The 16,480-nt window shown below is 42.8% G+C and overlaps 1 protein-coding gene across 1 annotated transcript in view; it reads left to right on the forward strand.

The window, feature by feature from the left end:
- Window positions 1–16,480, forward strand: part of RNF157 (ring finger protein 157) — a 110,875-nt gene that overhangs the window by 77,600 nt on the left and 16,795 nt on the right. The window contains exons 6-8 of the mRNA XM_006869554.1: window positions 1,205–1,271; window positions 1,565–1,608; window positions 2,485–2,532. Coding sequence (XP_006869616.1) covers window positions 1,205–1,271; window positions 1,565–1,608; window positions 2,485–2,532 — 159 coding nt within the window. The remainder of the gene's footprint in view (window positions 1–1,204; window positions 1,272–1,564; window positions 1,609–2,484; window positions 2,533–16,480) is intronic.

Below are 16,480 nucleotides of genomic sequence, written 5' to 3' on the forward strand. Positions count from 1 at the left end.
GAATCATTGATCAAAATGTTCAATCATAGTATCCAGTCACCATCCAAGTCTTCTGGTCTCAGGGCAAAGAAGGCAGTTGTTCTCGAAGGTAATTAGCCACCTATCCCCTCTCCTCCTCCTTTTCCTAACTCTTCTGCCTCTGTTGCCCCAGGGGAGCTGTGTGTTGTGGTCAGTTGTGGTGTATTGGCTAGCCACTTGCAGACTTGTAAGACCCCAGGCAGTCCACTGCAAACTAGGAGACAGAACAGAAGCACTAACCAAGCTATTAGGCCAGTTAACTGGGATGTCCCATGAAACCAGGACCTTAACCCTCCAAACCAAGGACCCAAATCCCACCAGGTGCTTGGTCGTAATTAGCGGCCTCAGTAGCAACTCCCTTTCTCATGGTTGCAAATACATCTGTCACACAACCTTGACGAGTGCTCCTCCACAGGGCTGTCCCAGGTTGCTTGTTAGAAGTAGAACACCAGTCCTTTCTTCTCTGGGGGTACTCAGCCATCAGCTTTTTCACCATTTACACCAGACAGGGTCTCCAGGACGACAATGCAGATGACTACCTCACAGGATTCTGAAGGGTCTGCCTAGACAGAGGGTGGCTCGCCTTTCAGCTAAGTGGTCCCTTCAGACCCTTAAAGTTCCACTTACCAAGAATGTTCAGTGCAGCATTATTTTAGTGGTTAAATATTAGTAAAATGTGGTACAATTATTAGAAGGACTTTAAATATAACCATCACATTCAGGTTTTTGAGGACCAATGACACAGAAAAGACTCACTGTATCCTATCAGATAGAAAAAACAAGATGCTGAGTAGTTGTAGTCTGATTGTGTGTATGAAGCATGTAAGTCAGATCGAGTAAAGTTAGCTGCGCTGTAAGTCCTAAATATTTATCTCTGTGCTTAATACAATAAAGGCCTGCTTCTTACTCAAAAGGGAAGAAAAAGTTCCACTTATTTTGCACCAGGACTATAGCTAACAATGTTAATTTTTCTCTTCCCAGAGAGTCTGTTTTGAAAAATCTGTGCTCTAAGGAGAAAGCTCATAGGTTTATAGCTAAAAAGGAACTGACTGGGAGCTTTCCGTTCCACAGACTGAAGTAGTACAAAGTTGATGAATGAGTCAAGATGAGGTTCCAGCCTCTTGGCTGAGACCTGTTGTCTTCCTATTTCTCTCCTCCTCCTCCTCCTCCTCCTCCTCCTCTGCAGCTTGGCTTCGATCTGGACCGTGAGATTTACCCCTTGGTGGTGCACGCTGTTGTGGACGAAGGCGATGGTAGGCCACACACACCGCCCTCTCTGCTTCACAGTCCGTCAGCAGCTGCAGCTCTCGAACAGCCCCTCAGCTTTGTGGGACCAGCCGGGCAGTTTCCCAAAGCCTCCTGCATTCAGGAGCCCGAGGTCCTTGAACTGAAAGAACAGTGTTGGGTTCCGTACATGCCCCTTCTGGTGATGGCCCCGCATGTTCAGGTTCACTAGACGGTGGAGAAGTGGAGGCAGTAAAGGGGCATCCAGGGGGGTGATGTTTGTCTTCATTCTTCCTCATCCCTGTTCCTTTTTTGCTTCCAGAGTATTTCGGTCACTGCCATGTACTGCTAGGCACTTTTGAAAAGGTGAGTGCGTGACCTTAGAGCTTCGCTTTATTCTGTCAAGCCCCTCAGTCGTGTTCACTGCCCACCCAGGCTCAGCAGATGGGTGAGGGGCTGTGGTGGAGTGGACCGAGCACCAGCTGGGGACTGACTGTGTGGGTTTGAGTCCAACCTGGTTCAACTGCTATGACCTTCAACTCCATCAGCCTCAGTTTTTTCCTAAAATGAAGAGCTGTGAGACCCTTACATATAAACTAACCTGTTGCTGTCTGGTTGATTCTGACAACCTTATGTATGTCAGAGTAGGACCATATGGTTTTCAGAAGTAGATCACCAGGCCTTTCTTCTGAGGTGCTTCTGGGCGAACTTGAACCACTAACCTTTTGGTTACTAGTCAAGCATGTTAACTATTTGTGTCACCAAGGATCTCCTCCCTCCTTACATATTGTTGCTGTGGTTGGTCGTGATTCCTGATCGTAGTGACCCGGTAAGGATGGGGTGGGACTGTCTTCCAGGGCTCCTTAGCTGCACATCTGTCTGGAAGCAGACTGCCTCCATTCTCCAGAAGAACAGCTGGTTGCTTCAAACCGCCAACCTCTCCGTTAGCAGCCACACACTTCACCATTGCACCATCAGAACGCCTTTCCTTGCATATTATTGTGTAGAGCCATCGAGTCAGTTCCAACTCATAGCAACCCTGTGTAGGGTTTCTGCGGAGCAGCTGGTGAGCTTGAACCACCGACCTTGCGATTCAAACCGCCCAGTGCTTATTGTCCAGTTAGGATTCTGCAGTTCCAACTCTGGCTGTCCGAGAGCACTTGTTCACAGGAGAAGTGAGGAAAACATCAGGTGTTCCACTGCCCGCCCTGCTTTGTCTTAACTGTCATATTTTCATTGCAGCACGCAGACGGGACTTTCTGCGTCAAACCGCTCAAACAGAAACAAGTAGTAAGTATGGGACGATGGCTTGGTGCCGCCTCTTATTTGTTCACCTTTTCTCTTTTCTGCTAAGTACTTATCTTCCTCTTCATACCATTAAAAAAAATTTTTCCTGAACTTTAATTTTAAAAATGTATGGTAAAGCATGTTGGTGTTTAGTACCACCAAGTCGGTTCCAACTCATGTCAACCCTGTATAGGGTTTCTGAGGAGCAGCTGGTGAACTTGAACTGCTGACTTACGGTTCAAACAGACCTTGCGGTCCAGTGCATTAACCTGCAGCACCACACCAAGACTCCTTGGTAAAGCACATAGAGTGTAACAAGTTGCCGTTCTAACCATTTATAAGTGTGACTTCAATTATATTCACAATGTTGTATTAAGTATCACCACGATTTAGTTCCAAAACCTTTTTATCACCCTAACAGAAACTCTGTCCCCGTTCAGAGAAATAACTTGCCATTCCCCTGGAAACCTCGAATTCACTTTGTCTCCATGCGTTTGCCTGCTCTAAATATTTCATCTCAGTGGAATCAGACACTGCTTGTCCTTGTGTCTGGCTTGTTTCATGTAGCATGCTGTCAAAGTTCATCCATGTGGTAGCGTGTATCAGAACTTCATTGCTCTCTGACTGAATACTATTCCGTTGTCTGTACAGGCACATAGCACATTCTGTTTATCCATCCATCCATCAGTTGGTGGGCATTTAGGTCACCTCCACCTTTGGGCTGCAGTGACCAGTGGCGTACACATCTCTGTGTTTGAGTCCCCTCTCTCCCTTGCTTAACTCGAAGAATAAAAGAAAAGCAGGGAGTGCTTTTGTGTGTTAGACACAACTTCGGTGGCCTGCGAGAAATGCTGATTTTTGGTGTCTTTATTGTTCCAGAATTGTTAGTTTTGAAGCAGCCGTTATCTGAGCAAAGAACTTTGAGAAATGAAAGATTTGTCTCCTGACATTAGGATCAGGGAGAGCTCTTTTACTTAAAATGCCACAGTGAAAAACATTTCCAGCAAAAGGATAAAGCATTAGAGTCTAATTCAGGGCCAATTAGAGCCCTTGACTTAATTTATCCAGCCATTTGGTTTGTACGATTGAAGGTTGGCTGGCCATCATACCCTACCAGAAGAGTCGCACGTAATGCGTCTCTGCTAGATGTCTGCCCGCCAGGTGTGGGCCAGCACTTGTCTTTCCACTCTTCCAGAGGCAGAGGAGATGTCAGATGTGTCATTAGAGTTAATTTGGTCGGGGTGGGTGAGGAGGGAAGAGTGGTACCGGTTGGGGGGGCTTGGCGTGCAAGTGGGTGGGAGGCAGGGTGTGCTGTGGTTGAGATGCAAATAAAGGCCCTTCCTTGCAGATGGGTGAAAACTATCTGAAGCTCTTCATTACTCATCCTTTTGAGTTATTCTCCCCCCTACACTATTTTTTAAAACGTTTTATTGTGAATTGAGTGAAGATTTACAGAGAAGATCATCAGTTTTACATTCAACAAATCATACACTTTGTTTTTGGGGGGAGTTTTTTTATTCCTATTTCTTTTTTTTTTATTATTGTGAATTATATGATAGTTTACATGGGAGAACATTAGTTTTACATTCATTCTATCATAAATTGTTTCATTGCCATGGTTACAATCCCCTCCATGCATCATCAACCAACCAAAGGGTATATACCCTGCAAGCCTGACCCCTACACTACCACGCCCCCCTCCAGTCTTCAGCACACAGTCACTCTCCCTCTCTGTATCTAAAGTCCCCAGCTGCTCCATCGTTCCACGTCATCATCTCTGCCTCCATCTCAGGCATCACTGCTTCTCTGGGTGTAGGGTCCCACTCTCTGCTCTTCTCCCTTGATGGTCCCAGGGACCTCTGCTCCTAGACTGGAAAGTTAATCACTCCCCTCCTTGCTATAAAACGTCTACCTTTACATTTCCAACCCTACAATCAGTCCTGATAACAATTATTCACTATTGTATCACAAGAGACCCAGCCGCATTTCCTTTCATCAGCCCTGCCTAGACAGATTGGATACTACTTACTGGAGATTCTGCCTTCCTCCAGGCCCCCTAGTTCTAGGTTCCCTCTTGAAAACTTGTAAGCCAGTCACTTCTTGCCTTTGTAGCCCCCCCACCCCATTTTGGGTAGCCAATGTCCAAGTTGCCCATCCCTGTCTACTCTCATGCACTTTGTTTTATCTCAATGAATGCAATCCCCCCCATGAAACAACAGTTGTCCCACTTCCTCTCTGTGGTTCCTGTTTCCATTCCACCCTCCTTCCCACCCCATCTCCACTTTGTCTGCAGGTAAATGTTGCCCTTTTGATCTGGAATGATCGGCCATTCCAAGTTGAGCACACCTTACCAGAGCTGTTGTTCCTCCTGTAGACCTATCTACTGCTTGGCTGAAAATTAGACCATGAGGGAAGTTCAGTTCCAGAACTGAAGGGTGGTCAAGGGCCGTAGTCTTGGGTTCCTCCAGTCTCTTTCTGCCAAGTTGTTGTTAAGTTTTTAAGTTCCATTGAGTCAGTTCCGACCCATAGCAACCCTATACAGAATTTCCAAGGAGCATCTGATGAGCTTGAACCGCTGACTTTCGGTTCAAACCGACTTTGCAGTCCAGCATATTAACCCACAGTGCCACACCAGGACTCCTATAGTGCCACCAATAAGCCTGATCTTTTTGTTGTTGTTGTTGTTGTTTCGTTTTATAATTTTGAGTTTTGTTTCACATTTTCTCCCACTCTGTCTGAGACCCTCTAATGTGATGGCTTTCAGAACAGTTGGTAGTGTCTAGCCAGGCGTCATCTAGTTCTTCTGGTCTCAGAGTCATGGCGATTGATGCTCACCTGCTCCACTGGAGCACTGGGCTAGTTGATTCCAAGCATCTTCAATTCTCATTACTCCTCCTTTTTTTGCACATGGAAAGACCAATAGTTGCACCTTAGATGGCCACTTATGAGCTTTTCAAAACATTCCAGTTGCTACTCACCAAAGTAGGCTGTAGAACATTGCTTTTGTGGACTGTGTTGTGCCAATTGACCATCGTGTCTCCTGAGACTATGGTCCTGGGCCCCTAGGCCCAGCAGCTCATTGCCTTAAGATGTTGGATAATATAGAAAATGTTTCATCATTTTGCCCCCCCTGAATAGTCCGTGACATAGATGTGTTTGTAGCAAAGGGAAATACTCATGTATACATATCCTCTTTAAACCCTTGTGTATTATTTGTGGGTATAGTCCCACTCTCCCTCTCATACACATTCAGCCTGTGTATCTATCCATGTCTACCCACAGAACACTTGTTCCAGGGTTGAGTATCTAACACTATTGACCTCTGTCCCCTTTAATCCCTGTAAACCTACCTCCCTGTGTCTTCATCAGTCTTTTGCCAACCTCCTTCTTCTTGTATTTTGCCCTCCCCATCACCCGAGTTAACAGTGAATATTCTCCCTTCCCGCCCATCCCTGGCAACCATCAAAGAATGTTTCTTTTAGCATGAAAGCCTTATCTTGAATTTTCACAATAATGGTCTCATACAATATTTGTCCTTTTGTTATTGACTAATTTCACTCAGCAGAATGTCCTCTAAAGTCCTCTATAGATGAAGTGTTTTGTAGATTCATCCTTATTCTTCAGCATTGCACAGTGTGTATGTCCCAGAGTTTGTTTACCCATCCTTCCATTGATGGGCATTTACACTGCCTCCATCTTTTTGCTATTGTGAATGGTACTGCAGTGAACACTGGTGTGCAGAGATCTACTCGGGTCTGGCTCTTAGTTCCTGTGGATATATACTAAGCAGAGGAATCGCTGGGTCCTACGGTATTTCTATATCCAACTCTCTGAGGAACTGCCATACCATTTTCCACAGTGGTGGAACCATCTTATAGTACCACCAGCAATGTAGGAGGGTCCCAGTCTCTCCACACCATCACCAGCATTTATTGTTTTCTGTTTTTTCATAACTTCGCTATTAATGCTGGTGTGAGATTATATCTCATTGTTGTTTTGATTTGCATCTCTGTAATGGCTGGTGATCGCAAACATTTCTTCATATGTTTGTTGACTGCCTGATTGTCTTCTTTGGTGAAGCATCTGTTCATGTCCTCTGCCCATTTTTTAATTGGGCTGCTTGTCTTTTCTTGTAGAAGTGTTATAGTTTTCCATAAATTTTGCAGATTAGTCCCTTATCTGATATGTCATTGCAAAAATTATTTTCCCAGTCCGTGTGCTCGCTTTGTACTCTTTTGGTGAAATCATTTGATGCACAAAAGTGTTTACGTTTTAGGAGGTCTGAGTCATCTATTGTCTTCTTCTGCTTTTGTTTTTATGTTATGTGTAATAGTGTATTTATGCCCCTAATAGTGTATTAGAGCCCCTAATTTTCCATTTTTTTCATTGATGATCTTTATAGTTATAGGTTTTGTGTTTAGGTCTTTAATCCAAGTAGAGATGGTGTGAGTTTGTGTCTTGTTTCATTTTTCTACAAATGGAGTTCCAGTTTTGCCAGCACCATTTGTTAAAGAGAGACTCTTCCCCTCTTAGTATGTTTTGGTCCCTTGTCAAAGATCATGTGACTGTATGTAGATGGATTTACTCCCGGGTTCTCAGATCTGTTCCATTGATCTATGTGTCATTCATTGTAACAGGACCAGGCTGTTTTGACCACTGGGGCTGTGTAGTAGATTTTGAGATCAGGAAGTAAGAGGCCTCCAACTTTGCTCTTCTTCTTAAGTAATGCTTTGCTTATATCCAAGGTCTCTTTTTTTTTCCATATAAAGTTTCTGATCAATTTTTCCATCTCTTGAAAATAATGGCATTGGAATCTGGATTGGGATTGCATTCTATCTATAGATTCCTTTGGGTAGTATTAACATTTTCACAATGTTAAAAGTCTTCTTATTCTTGAGCATGGTATATTCCTCCATTTCTGCCAGTCTCTTTTGGTTTCTTATTGTAGTGTTTTGTGGTTTTCTTTGTATAGGTCTATTGTTTCTCTGGTCAGATTTCTTTCTAAGTATTTCATCTTGTCCATCACTCGTCTGTCATTTTGTCCTACTCTGGTGGCTTGCTTGTTGCTGTGATGCTGGAAGCTATGCCACTGGTGTTTTAAATACCACCAGGGTCACCCATGGTGGACAGGTTTCAGCTGAACTTCCAGACTACGACTAGGAAAAAGAAGAAGTGGGGTGCTGCTAAATGCTTAGCCACTGGAAATAGCTTATGAATAGCATTAGTGTCAGCTATAGTGCTGGAAGGTGAGCTGCTCGGGTCGGAAGGCGTGCTAACGGCGTACAGATTTTGGGACTTCTTTTGCGGATAGGACACAACTCAACGAGGACAGACATTTGCAAACATCCTTTAATAATCAGAACATGGAATGTATGACATATAAATTTAGAAAATTGGAAGTTGTGAAAAATGAAATGGAATTCATGAAGATTGATATCTTAGGCGTTGTTTTTGTGTATTGCAACTCATAGCGATCCTGTCTAGGGTTTCTGAGGAGCGGCTGGTGAGTTTGAACCACAGACCTTGCCATTTCAGTATTGGCCATTTTGAATCAGACAATCATATGGTTTACTGTGCGAGGAACGACAAATTGAAGAGAAGTGGCATCACATTCATCATCAAAAAGAACATATCAATATCTGTCCTGAAGTGCAATGCTGGCTGTGATAAGACAGTATCCATACACCTGCAAGGAAAACCAGTTAATACCACCATTATTCAAATTTATGCACCAACAACTAAAACAGTGTTGATGAAATTGAAGAATTATACCAACTTTTTCAGTCTGAAACTGATTAAACATGCAGTCAAGATGTATGAATAATTAATGATAATTGGAATGTGAACATTCAAAACAAAGAGGAAGGATCAGTTGTTGGAAAATATGGCCTTGATGATAGAAATTATACTGGAGATCGAATGATAGAATTTTGCAAGACCAATGACTTATTCATTACGAATACTTTTAACAACTTAAAAAGTGATTATTCACATGGACCTCATCAGATGGCATACTCAGAAATCAAATTGAATATATCTGTGTGAAGAGATGGTGGAAAAACCCAGTAGAACCTGCCAAAACAAGGCCAGGTACAGACTGGAATAGTCCATCAATTGCTGATATGCAAGTCTGGGCTGAAAATGAAGAAAACTAAAACAAGTCCATGAGAGCCTTAATATGACCTTGAACATATCCCACCTGAATTTAGCCGTCATCTCAAGACCAGATTTAATAACAAAAGGTCATTAAGAAGACAGGAAAGAAAGAAACAACTAAAATAGGTGTGCAGAGGAGACTCTAAAACTTGGCTCTCCAGCATAGAAATGCTAAAGTAAATGGAGGAAATGAGGACATCAAAGAGCTGAACAGAAAATTTCAAAAGGCAGCTCAAGAAGATAGAGTCAAGTATTATAATGAAATGTGCAAAGACCTGGAGTTAGAAAACTAAAAGGGAAGAACACAGCATTTCTCAGGCTGAGGAAACTGAAGAAACAAGTCAGGTCTCAGCTTAACAATATTGAAGGATTCTGTGGACAAAATGGAGTCCTGGTGTGGCACTATAGGATAAGCAGTAGAGCACAAGGTCAGTCTGAACCGCAGGGTCGGTGGTTCAAACTCACCAGCCACTGCTCAGAAACCCTGTACAATGTTGCTGTGGGTCATTACCAACTCAATGGCACTTAACAACAATGGGAAAAAATGTTGAATAATGCAAAAAGTATCCAAAAAAAAAAAAAAGATGGAAGGTATACACAGAGTCACTGTACCAAAAAGAAATAGTTGATGTTCATCCATTTCAAGAGGTAGTATATGATCAAGAACCAATGATACGGAAGGAAGAAGTCCAAGGTACATTGAAGGTATTGGCAAAGAACAAGGTTCTGGGACTTGATGGAATACAAATTGAAATGCAGCACTGGAGGCACTCACTCACCTATGCCAAGATATATGAAAAAAGGCAGCTACCTGGCCAACGGATTGGAAGAGCGCCACATTTGTGCGTATTCCAAAGAGAGGTGACCCCATGGAATGTGGAAATCATTGAACAATAGCATTAGTATCACATGCAAGCAAAATTTCACTGAAGATAATGTAAAACTGATGGCAACAGTACAACAGGGAACTACCAGAAACTGAAGCCAGATTCAGACGAGGACAAAGAATGAGGGGTCTCATTGCTGACGTCAGATGGATCTTGGCTGGAAGCAGCGAGCACAAGATATTTACTTATAGTTTATTGATTTTGCAAAGATTTTCCAACTGTGTGGATTATGACAAGCTAAGATTAGCATGGTGAAGAATGGGTATTCCGGAACATTTCATTATAATCATAAGGAACCTGTGTATAGCCCAAGAGGTGGTTGTTCGAACAGAAAAAGGGGATATTGAATGGTTTAAAATTAGGGAAGGTGTAGGATACGACAGGATTGTATTCTTTCACCGTCTTGTTTAATCTGTATGCTGAGCAAATAATCCAAGAAGCTGGGTTCTGTGAAGAAAAACGTGACATCAGGATTGGAGGAAGACTCATTAACAACCTGCTATATGCAGATGATACAACCATGGATTTTTTTCTTTTATCAAGAAAATCTTCAGTTAACTTTTTACAGTTAATTAGTCTCATACAATATTTGTCCTTTTGTGATTGACTAATTTCACTCAGCATACTGCCCTATAGGTTGAACCATGCTGTGAGGTGTTTTGCAGGTTCATCATTATCCTTCAATGTAGTATAGTATTCCATTGTGTGTATGTACCAGAGTTTGTTGAATTCCTCTTCTGTTACTGGGCGTTTAGTCTCCATCTTTTGGATGTGTCTTGTAGACAGCATATTGAAGGGCCTGTTTTGTTATCCATTCTGCTTTCTCTGCCTCCTGACTGGTTCATTTAATCTATCATCAGTAGGTACGAAGTGATCACTGTAATTTTGCTGAGCTTTTGTCTGTGTGTGTGTGATGCTCCTGGTTTCTTTGTTCCACATAATTTTCTGTGCTGAGTTCATGTTATATGTAGGTTTCCTATTCATTTTTATTGTGTTAATGTTTACTAAATATCTGATTTTCCTCCTTTTTTTGTGTATTGATGTGCAGGTATATTAACTTTCTTGGCGATTACCCTATAATTTATTAATTTTTCCCTATTTAAAGCAGTCTAAAGTCTACTTGACTTCCTTGCCATTTGGAAGTTTTGTATTGACATGATTTCCTCTTTTTCCTTTGTAGTTGACTTCATTATAAATTGGTATCTCTGGTTAGCAACTTTCATTCCTACAGGCCAATGACCTCATGAGGTGGCTGGGGGGCGGGGGGGTGACAGCAGAGTTCTCCACCCTAGATGGCATTCCTGTCAAGCCTCAGTATTGCCTATCTTCAGGGTACTCAATCAGGAAATAGTTTGTGGAGACTCTTGATGAAGCTGGTTTCAGTGTCTGTTAGGACCGCAGGGAAGCTACTTAAATGCTGGTGTGGTGGCTCTGAGGATTCTTTAGGACTGGAGCCAAGGCTGCCTGAATCCGTGCACCGAAGCAGCACATCCGGCCTCCACCTCACACTGAGGTGGCTGTCACCCACGTGGCCCCGAACTCCTGGAGATCAGGGTCTGTGCTGGGGGTGGATGAGGGTGACAGCTGGCTTCCCAGAGGAGTGTGGGGAAAAAGAAGGAATCGTACCTTTGCCATCGCCTGTGTGAATCTGCTCTGCCGGGCCACCTTCTCTTACCAAAGCTGCTCACAAAAGTTCAAGATGATTGCACCACATCTGGCCGACTGTTCACCAGTCAGTCTCCCTCTCACCATCCCTGCTCAGCTTCTTCTCTCAACAAACTCTCAAACCACTTCCAGAATTTTCATCTGCATCTGTTTCATTTGGTCACTTGTATCTCTGTTGTGGAGTCCTGGTGTGGCGCTGTGGGTTAATGCACTGGACTGCAAAGTCAGTTTGAACTGCAAGGTCAGCAGTTCAAGTTCACCAGCCACTCCTCAGAAACTCTATACAGGGTCGCTAATGGGTCGGAAGTGACTCAACGTCACTTAACAACAACAACAACATCTCTGTTGTAGAGTCCATATCTTGCTAGGAGTTCCATGATGTGATGTATTCTTTTTTTTTTTGATAGGTTGTTTAATTCTGTTGGCTAGGATTTTGTAGTTTTTGCATCTGTGTTCTGTGCTTTATTGACTAGGCAAAGGCTTTCGATATGGGGGATCATGGCAAGCTATGCACAGCATTGCAGAGAATGAGTATTCTGGAACACTTAATTGTACTCATGAGGAACCTATACATTGGCCAAGAGACAATCGTTTGAACAGAACTAGGAGACACGGAATAGTTTACAATTAGGTTAAGGTGTGCACCAGTGTTGTAGTCTTTCAACACACTTAATTCAATTGTATACTGAACAGATAATCCAAGAAGCTGGATCTTATGAAGAAACACATGGCATCAGGATTGGAGGAAGACTCATTAACAACCTGCAGTATGCAGATGATACAACCTTGCTTGCTGAAAGAAAAAAAGACTGAAAATACTTACTGATGAAGATCAAAGACCACAGCCTTTGGTATAGGTTGCAACTCAGTGTAAAGAAAACCAAAATCCTTACCGCTGGACCAGTAAATAACATCAAGATAAGTGGAAGGAAGACTGAAGTTGTCAAAGGCTTCATTTTGTTCGGATCAACCATCAACACTCATGGAAGTAGCAGTCAAGAAACCAAATGATGTTTTGCATTAGGCAAGTCTGCTGCGCAAAACCTCTTTAAAGTTTTCAAGAGCAAAGATGTCATTTTGAGCACTGAGGCGTGCGTAACTTAAACCATAGTATTTTCATTAGACTCATATGCGTGTGAAAGTTGGACAACCACAGAAGAATCGATGCATTTGAGTTATGGTGTTGGAGAAGAATATTAAAAACCAATCTGTGTTTAAAGAAGTACAGCCAGAATGTCTTAAAAACCAGGATGGTGAGGCTTCGTCCCTCATACTTCAGATATATTATGAGGAGGGATCAGTCCCTGGAGAAGGACATCATGCTTGGTAAAGTGGAGGGTCAGCCAAGAAGAGGAAGACCCCCAATGAGATGGCTTGGCACAGTGGCAAGCAGCAATAGGCGCAGGTGTAACTACTGAGTTGACACAGAATTGGACAGTATTTTGTTCTGCTGTGATAGGGTCTATATGAATTGGTACCAACTCGACTACACCTAACAACACCAGTGTTCATGATGGATATTGATCTATAATTTTCTTTCTTAGTGATGTCTTTGCCTGCTTTGGGTATGAGGATTATGCTCACTTTATACAGTACATTCGTGAGCTTTCCATTCTTTTCTATGTTATGGAATAGTCTGAGTAGAACTGGCGTCGCTCTTCTCTGACTGTTTGGTAGAATTCACCAGCAAAGTCATCTGTTCGCATCCTGTTGTGTTAACGTGTTGACTTTGGTTCGTTCTTCTTTTTTGATGCGTACATTTATTGCTATAAATTGCCCACTCAGCACTACTTTTCTGTGTCCCAAAGGTTTTGGTTTGTTGTGTTTTCATCCTCATTTGTTTCAAGGCAATTTTTTATTTGTTCTATCACCTAGTAGGTTTTAAGCAGTGTGTTACTCAATTTCTGTGTAGTTGATATTTTTCCCTTGATCTTCCGATTGTTCATTTCCAATTTTACAGCAATATGATTTGAAAGATGCTTTGTAGTGTTTCAGTGTTTTTTAATGTATTGAAGCTTGCTTTGAGGCCTAACATATGGTCTGTTCTGGAAAGTGTTCACGTGTATTGTTGTTGGGTTGAGTACTCTGTATAGGTGTATGAAGTCAAATTGGTTCATTGTGCTGTTTAGTTCTACTTTGTCTCTGGTGAGTGTCTCTCTAGTTGTTCTGTCTTACTATTATTGTGGGGAGCATGGTGGCTTCATACAGTAGATTCTGGATTGCAAACCACAAGGTCGGTGGTTCAAGCCTAACAGCCACTCCATGGGAGAAATATGAGGCTTTCTGCTCCGCAAAGATATAAAGCCTTGGAAGGAAGCCTTATACGTGGTCGCTGTAAGTCAGATCCAACTCAAAGACAGTTAAAAATAACAACCACAACTATTATTGTAGAGTTGTCTATTTCTTCAATTCTATTGTTGTTGTTGTTAAGTGCTGTCGAGTCCATTCCAACCCATAGCAACCCTGTATAGGGTTTCCAAGAAGCAGCTGGTGAGCTTGAACCGCCAACCTTGCAGTTCAAACGGCTTTGCAGTCTGGTGCATTAAATCACAGCGCCACACCAGGACTCCTCAATTCTATTAGAGTTTGATTTATGCATTTTCAGGCTCTTTCATTGGGGACATAGATATTTATGATGGTTATGTCCTCTTGCTCATTTTACCCTTTAATCTTAAGAGAATGTCCTTCTTTGTCTCTTATGTTGCTCTTTGCCTTAAAGTCTATTTTATCAGAGAATATTGATTGCCACTCCTGCTCTTTTTGATTGTCATTAGCTTGATATAGTTTTTTCCATCCTTTAATTTTTAATCTATTTTTGTCTTTGTGTGTAAAAGTATGCCTTTTGTAGACAGCATATTGAAGGATCCTGTTTTCTTCTCCATTCTGCTACTCTCTGTCTCTTGACTGGTGCATTTAATCCATTGACATTCAGTGTAATTATTGATAGGTATTCATTGATTATTGTCATGTTGCTGAGTGTTTTGTGGTGCTGCTGGTTCCACCTGATTGTCTGTGCTGAGTTCTTCTTGTCTGTGCATTTTCTTGTCATTTTCTTCATTGCTATTGTTGGAATGTTTCCCAAATCTTTATGGTTTCCCCTTTTCTAGATTTGATGTGAAGGTGTATTAATTTTCTTTGAGGTTACCCTCTAATTTATTAGTTTCTTCTCCAGTTTAAAAGCTTGTTTTATCTTGAAATCTACTTTAATTTCTTTGCCATCTCATAGTTCTATAACTACACTTTTCCTTGTTTTTGCTTTGTAGTTGTCTTCGTTATCAATTGGTATTTGTAGTTCACTATTTTCAGTCTTGTATGTTTGCTTTACTTTGGATACTTCTGTATCTGCAGTGAATTCTGGGTGGTTGCTGTCTGTGTCTATTTCAGGTTGCTCTCTGCTGTTGTTTGTTCTAATTAGTATTTTTTGTAAAATTGATCAGGTTATAAATTCTTTTAATTCCTGGTATGGCACTGTGGGTTAATATACCAGACTGCAAAACCATTTGAACTGCAAGGTTGGCGGTTCAAGGTCACCAGCTGCTGCTCCTTGGAGCTGGTGGCCAGAATCGACTCGATGGCACTTAACAACAACAACCACAAGAGAGAAGGAATAAACAAACAAAACTAATGAAGGGGGAAAAACAGGGTAGGTGTCGCACCCAGAGAGGAAAAAATTCTGGGGTGTCCTGATTGTCAGGGGCCCCATGTGGTGAATGAGCAAAGGGTGAGACAGTGGCCCTCCAACCCTCATTGGAGTTCTTCTAAGGCTAGGTGTTGTCTGTGCTGGGCCCCCAATCCAAAAGACCCCCAAGGCACCTGGGGGATCAGGGTATTTCTGCCCCAGACAGCAGCCAAGGATGAGAGGTCCCACGAGTCTGGGGCTGGTGCTGCCAGCTCCCCACTCACTTTGATGCCACTCTGCCACATGAAAAAACAGAAAGTTCACTGGGTACACAATTGGGAACTGGCTGTGCTCTGGTCACCAGGGTAATGTGGGATACAAGAAAAAAATTAGCACCCTTCTCTCTGCCCATAAGCAGTATTCCTCCGTAGCACCTAGCACTCTCTCACCTTCAGAACCGCTCACAAAAGTTCTAGATGATCACACCACACTTGACCAACTGGTACAAATCAGCGGTCGTCTTTTATTATTCTCCACACGTCTGCTCAGGAGGCCTGGTGTGGCACTGTGGGTTAATGCGCTGGACTGCAAAGTCGTTTTGAACCGCTAGGTCAGCAGTTCAAGCTCACTAGCTATTCCTTGAAAACCCTATGCATGGTCAATATGGGTTGGAACCGACTCAACGGTACTTAACAAGAACAGCCACAATGCATGTCTGTCAGGTGGTTCTCCTAGTTCGGACTAGTCCAGGCTGGGCCAGTTCTGCAGCTTTGCAGCAGCACTCACCTGAGTCCAGATGCCAGCGTTGGTACAGATGGCTCCCCACTCCCTTTGATGGGGCTCATCACTGCATGGCTCAAAACTGCGGCTCACCACCATCCAGCTCTGACCACTGGGATAGGAGGAGCCTCAATGGGGGTGTATGTGGGTAAGGGCTTACCACATACCTCTAGTCACCAATGGCATGTGGGGAACGAGCAAAAGAATCGCACATTGATCTCTTCAAGTCACTGCTATGTTTCCGCAATGCTGTCTTGTCTCTGAAGTTGCTCAGAAAAGTTGAAGATAGCTGCACTGAGTCTAGTCAGCAGCACACGTCACTAGTCTCTCTTTTTTTGCCACGTCTGTTCTACTTTCCCTCCTAGTAAGCATTTAATGGACTTCTCTGTCCCTTCTGAAGCTCAGGATTCCGGGACTATCATCTGCATCTGTTTCACTTGTCTTGCCTCGTCTTCCTTGTAGAGGGCCTTTATAGCCCTCCTGCCTAGTACCCTTTCTTGCCATCTTCTCTTTCCCTTCTTTTAATGAGGTTAATAGGACTCCTGGTGTGGCGCTGTGGGCTAATGTGTCAGACTACAAAGTCATTTATCCTGCAAAGTTGGTGGTTCAAGCCCACCAGTTGCTCCTTGGAAACCCTGTACCGGGTTACTATGGGTCAGAATCGGCGCCAGCACTTAATAACAGCATTTTAGTATAACTATATTAACATATCCTTTACATTGTGGTTTTCCACTCTGCCAATCAACAGTTTTAGTTGCTATGCAACGTGCATACTGCCTTGCTTTCTAAGAGAGCAGTTCAGTTTCTAGCAGGGCCTCAGCCTCCATTTTTTCCCCTTCCAGTT

Source organism: Chrysochloris asiatica, unplaced genomic scaffold (assembly GCF_000296735.1).
Source record: "Chrysochloris asiatica unplaced genomic scaffold, ChrAsi1.0 scaffold00132, whole genome shotgun sequence".
Lineage (NCBI taxonomy): Eukaryota > Metazoa > Chordata > Mammalia > Afrosoricida > Chrysochloridae > Chrysochloris > Chrysochloris asiatica.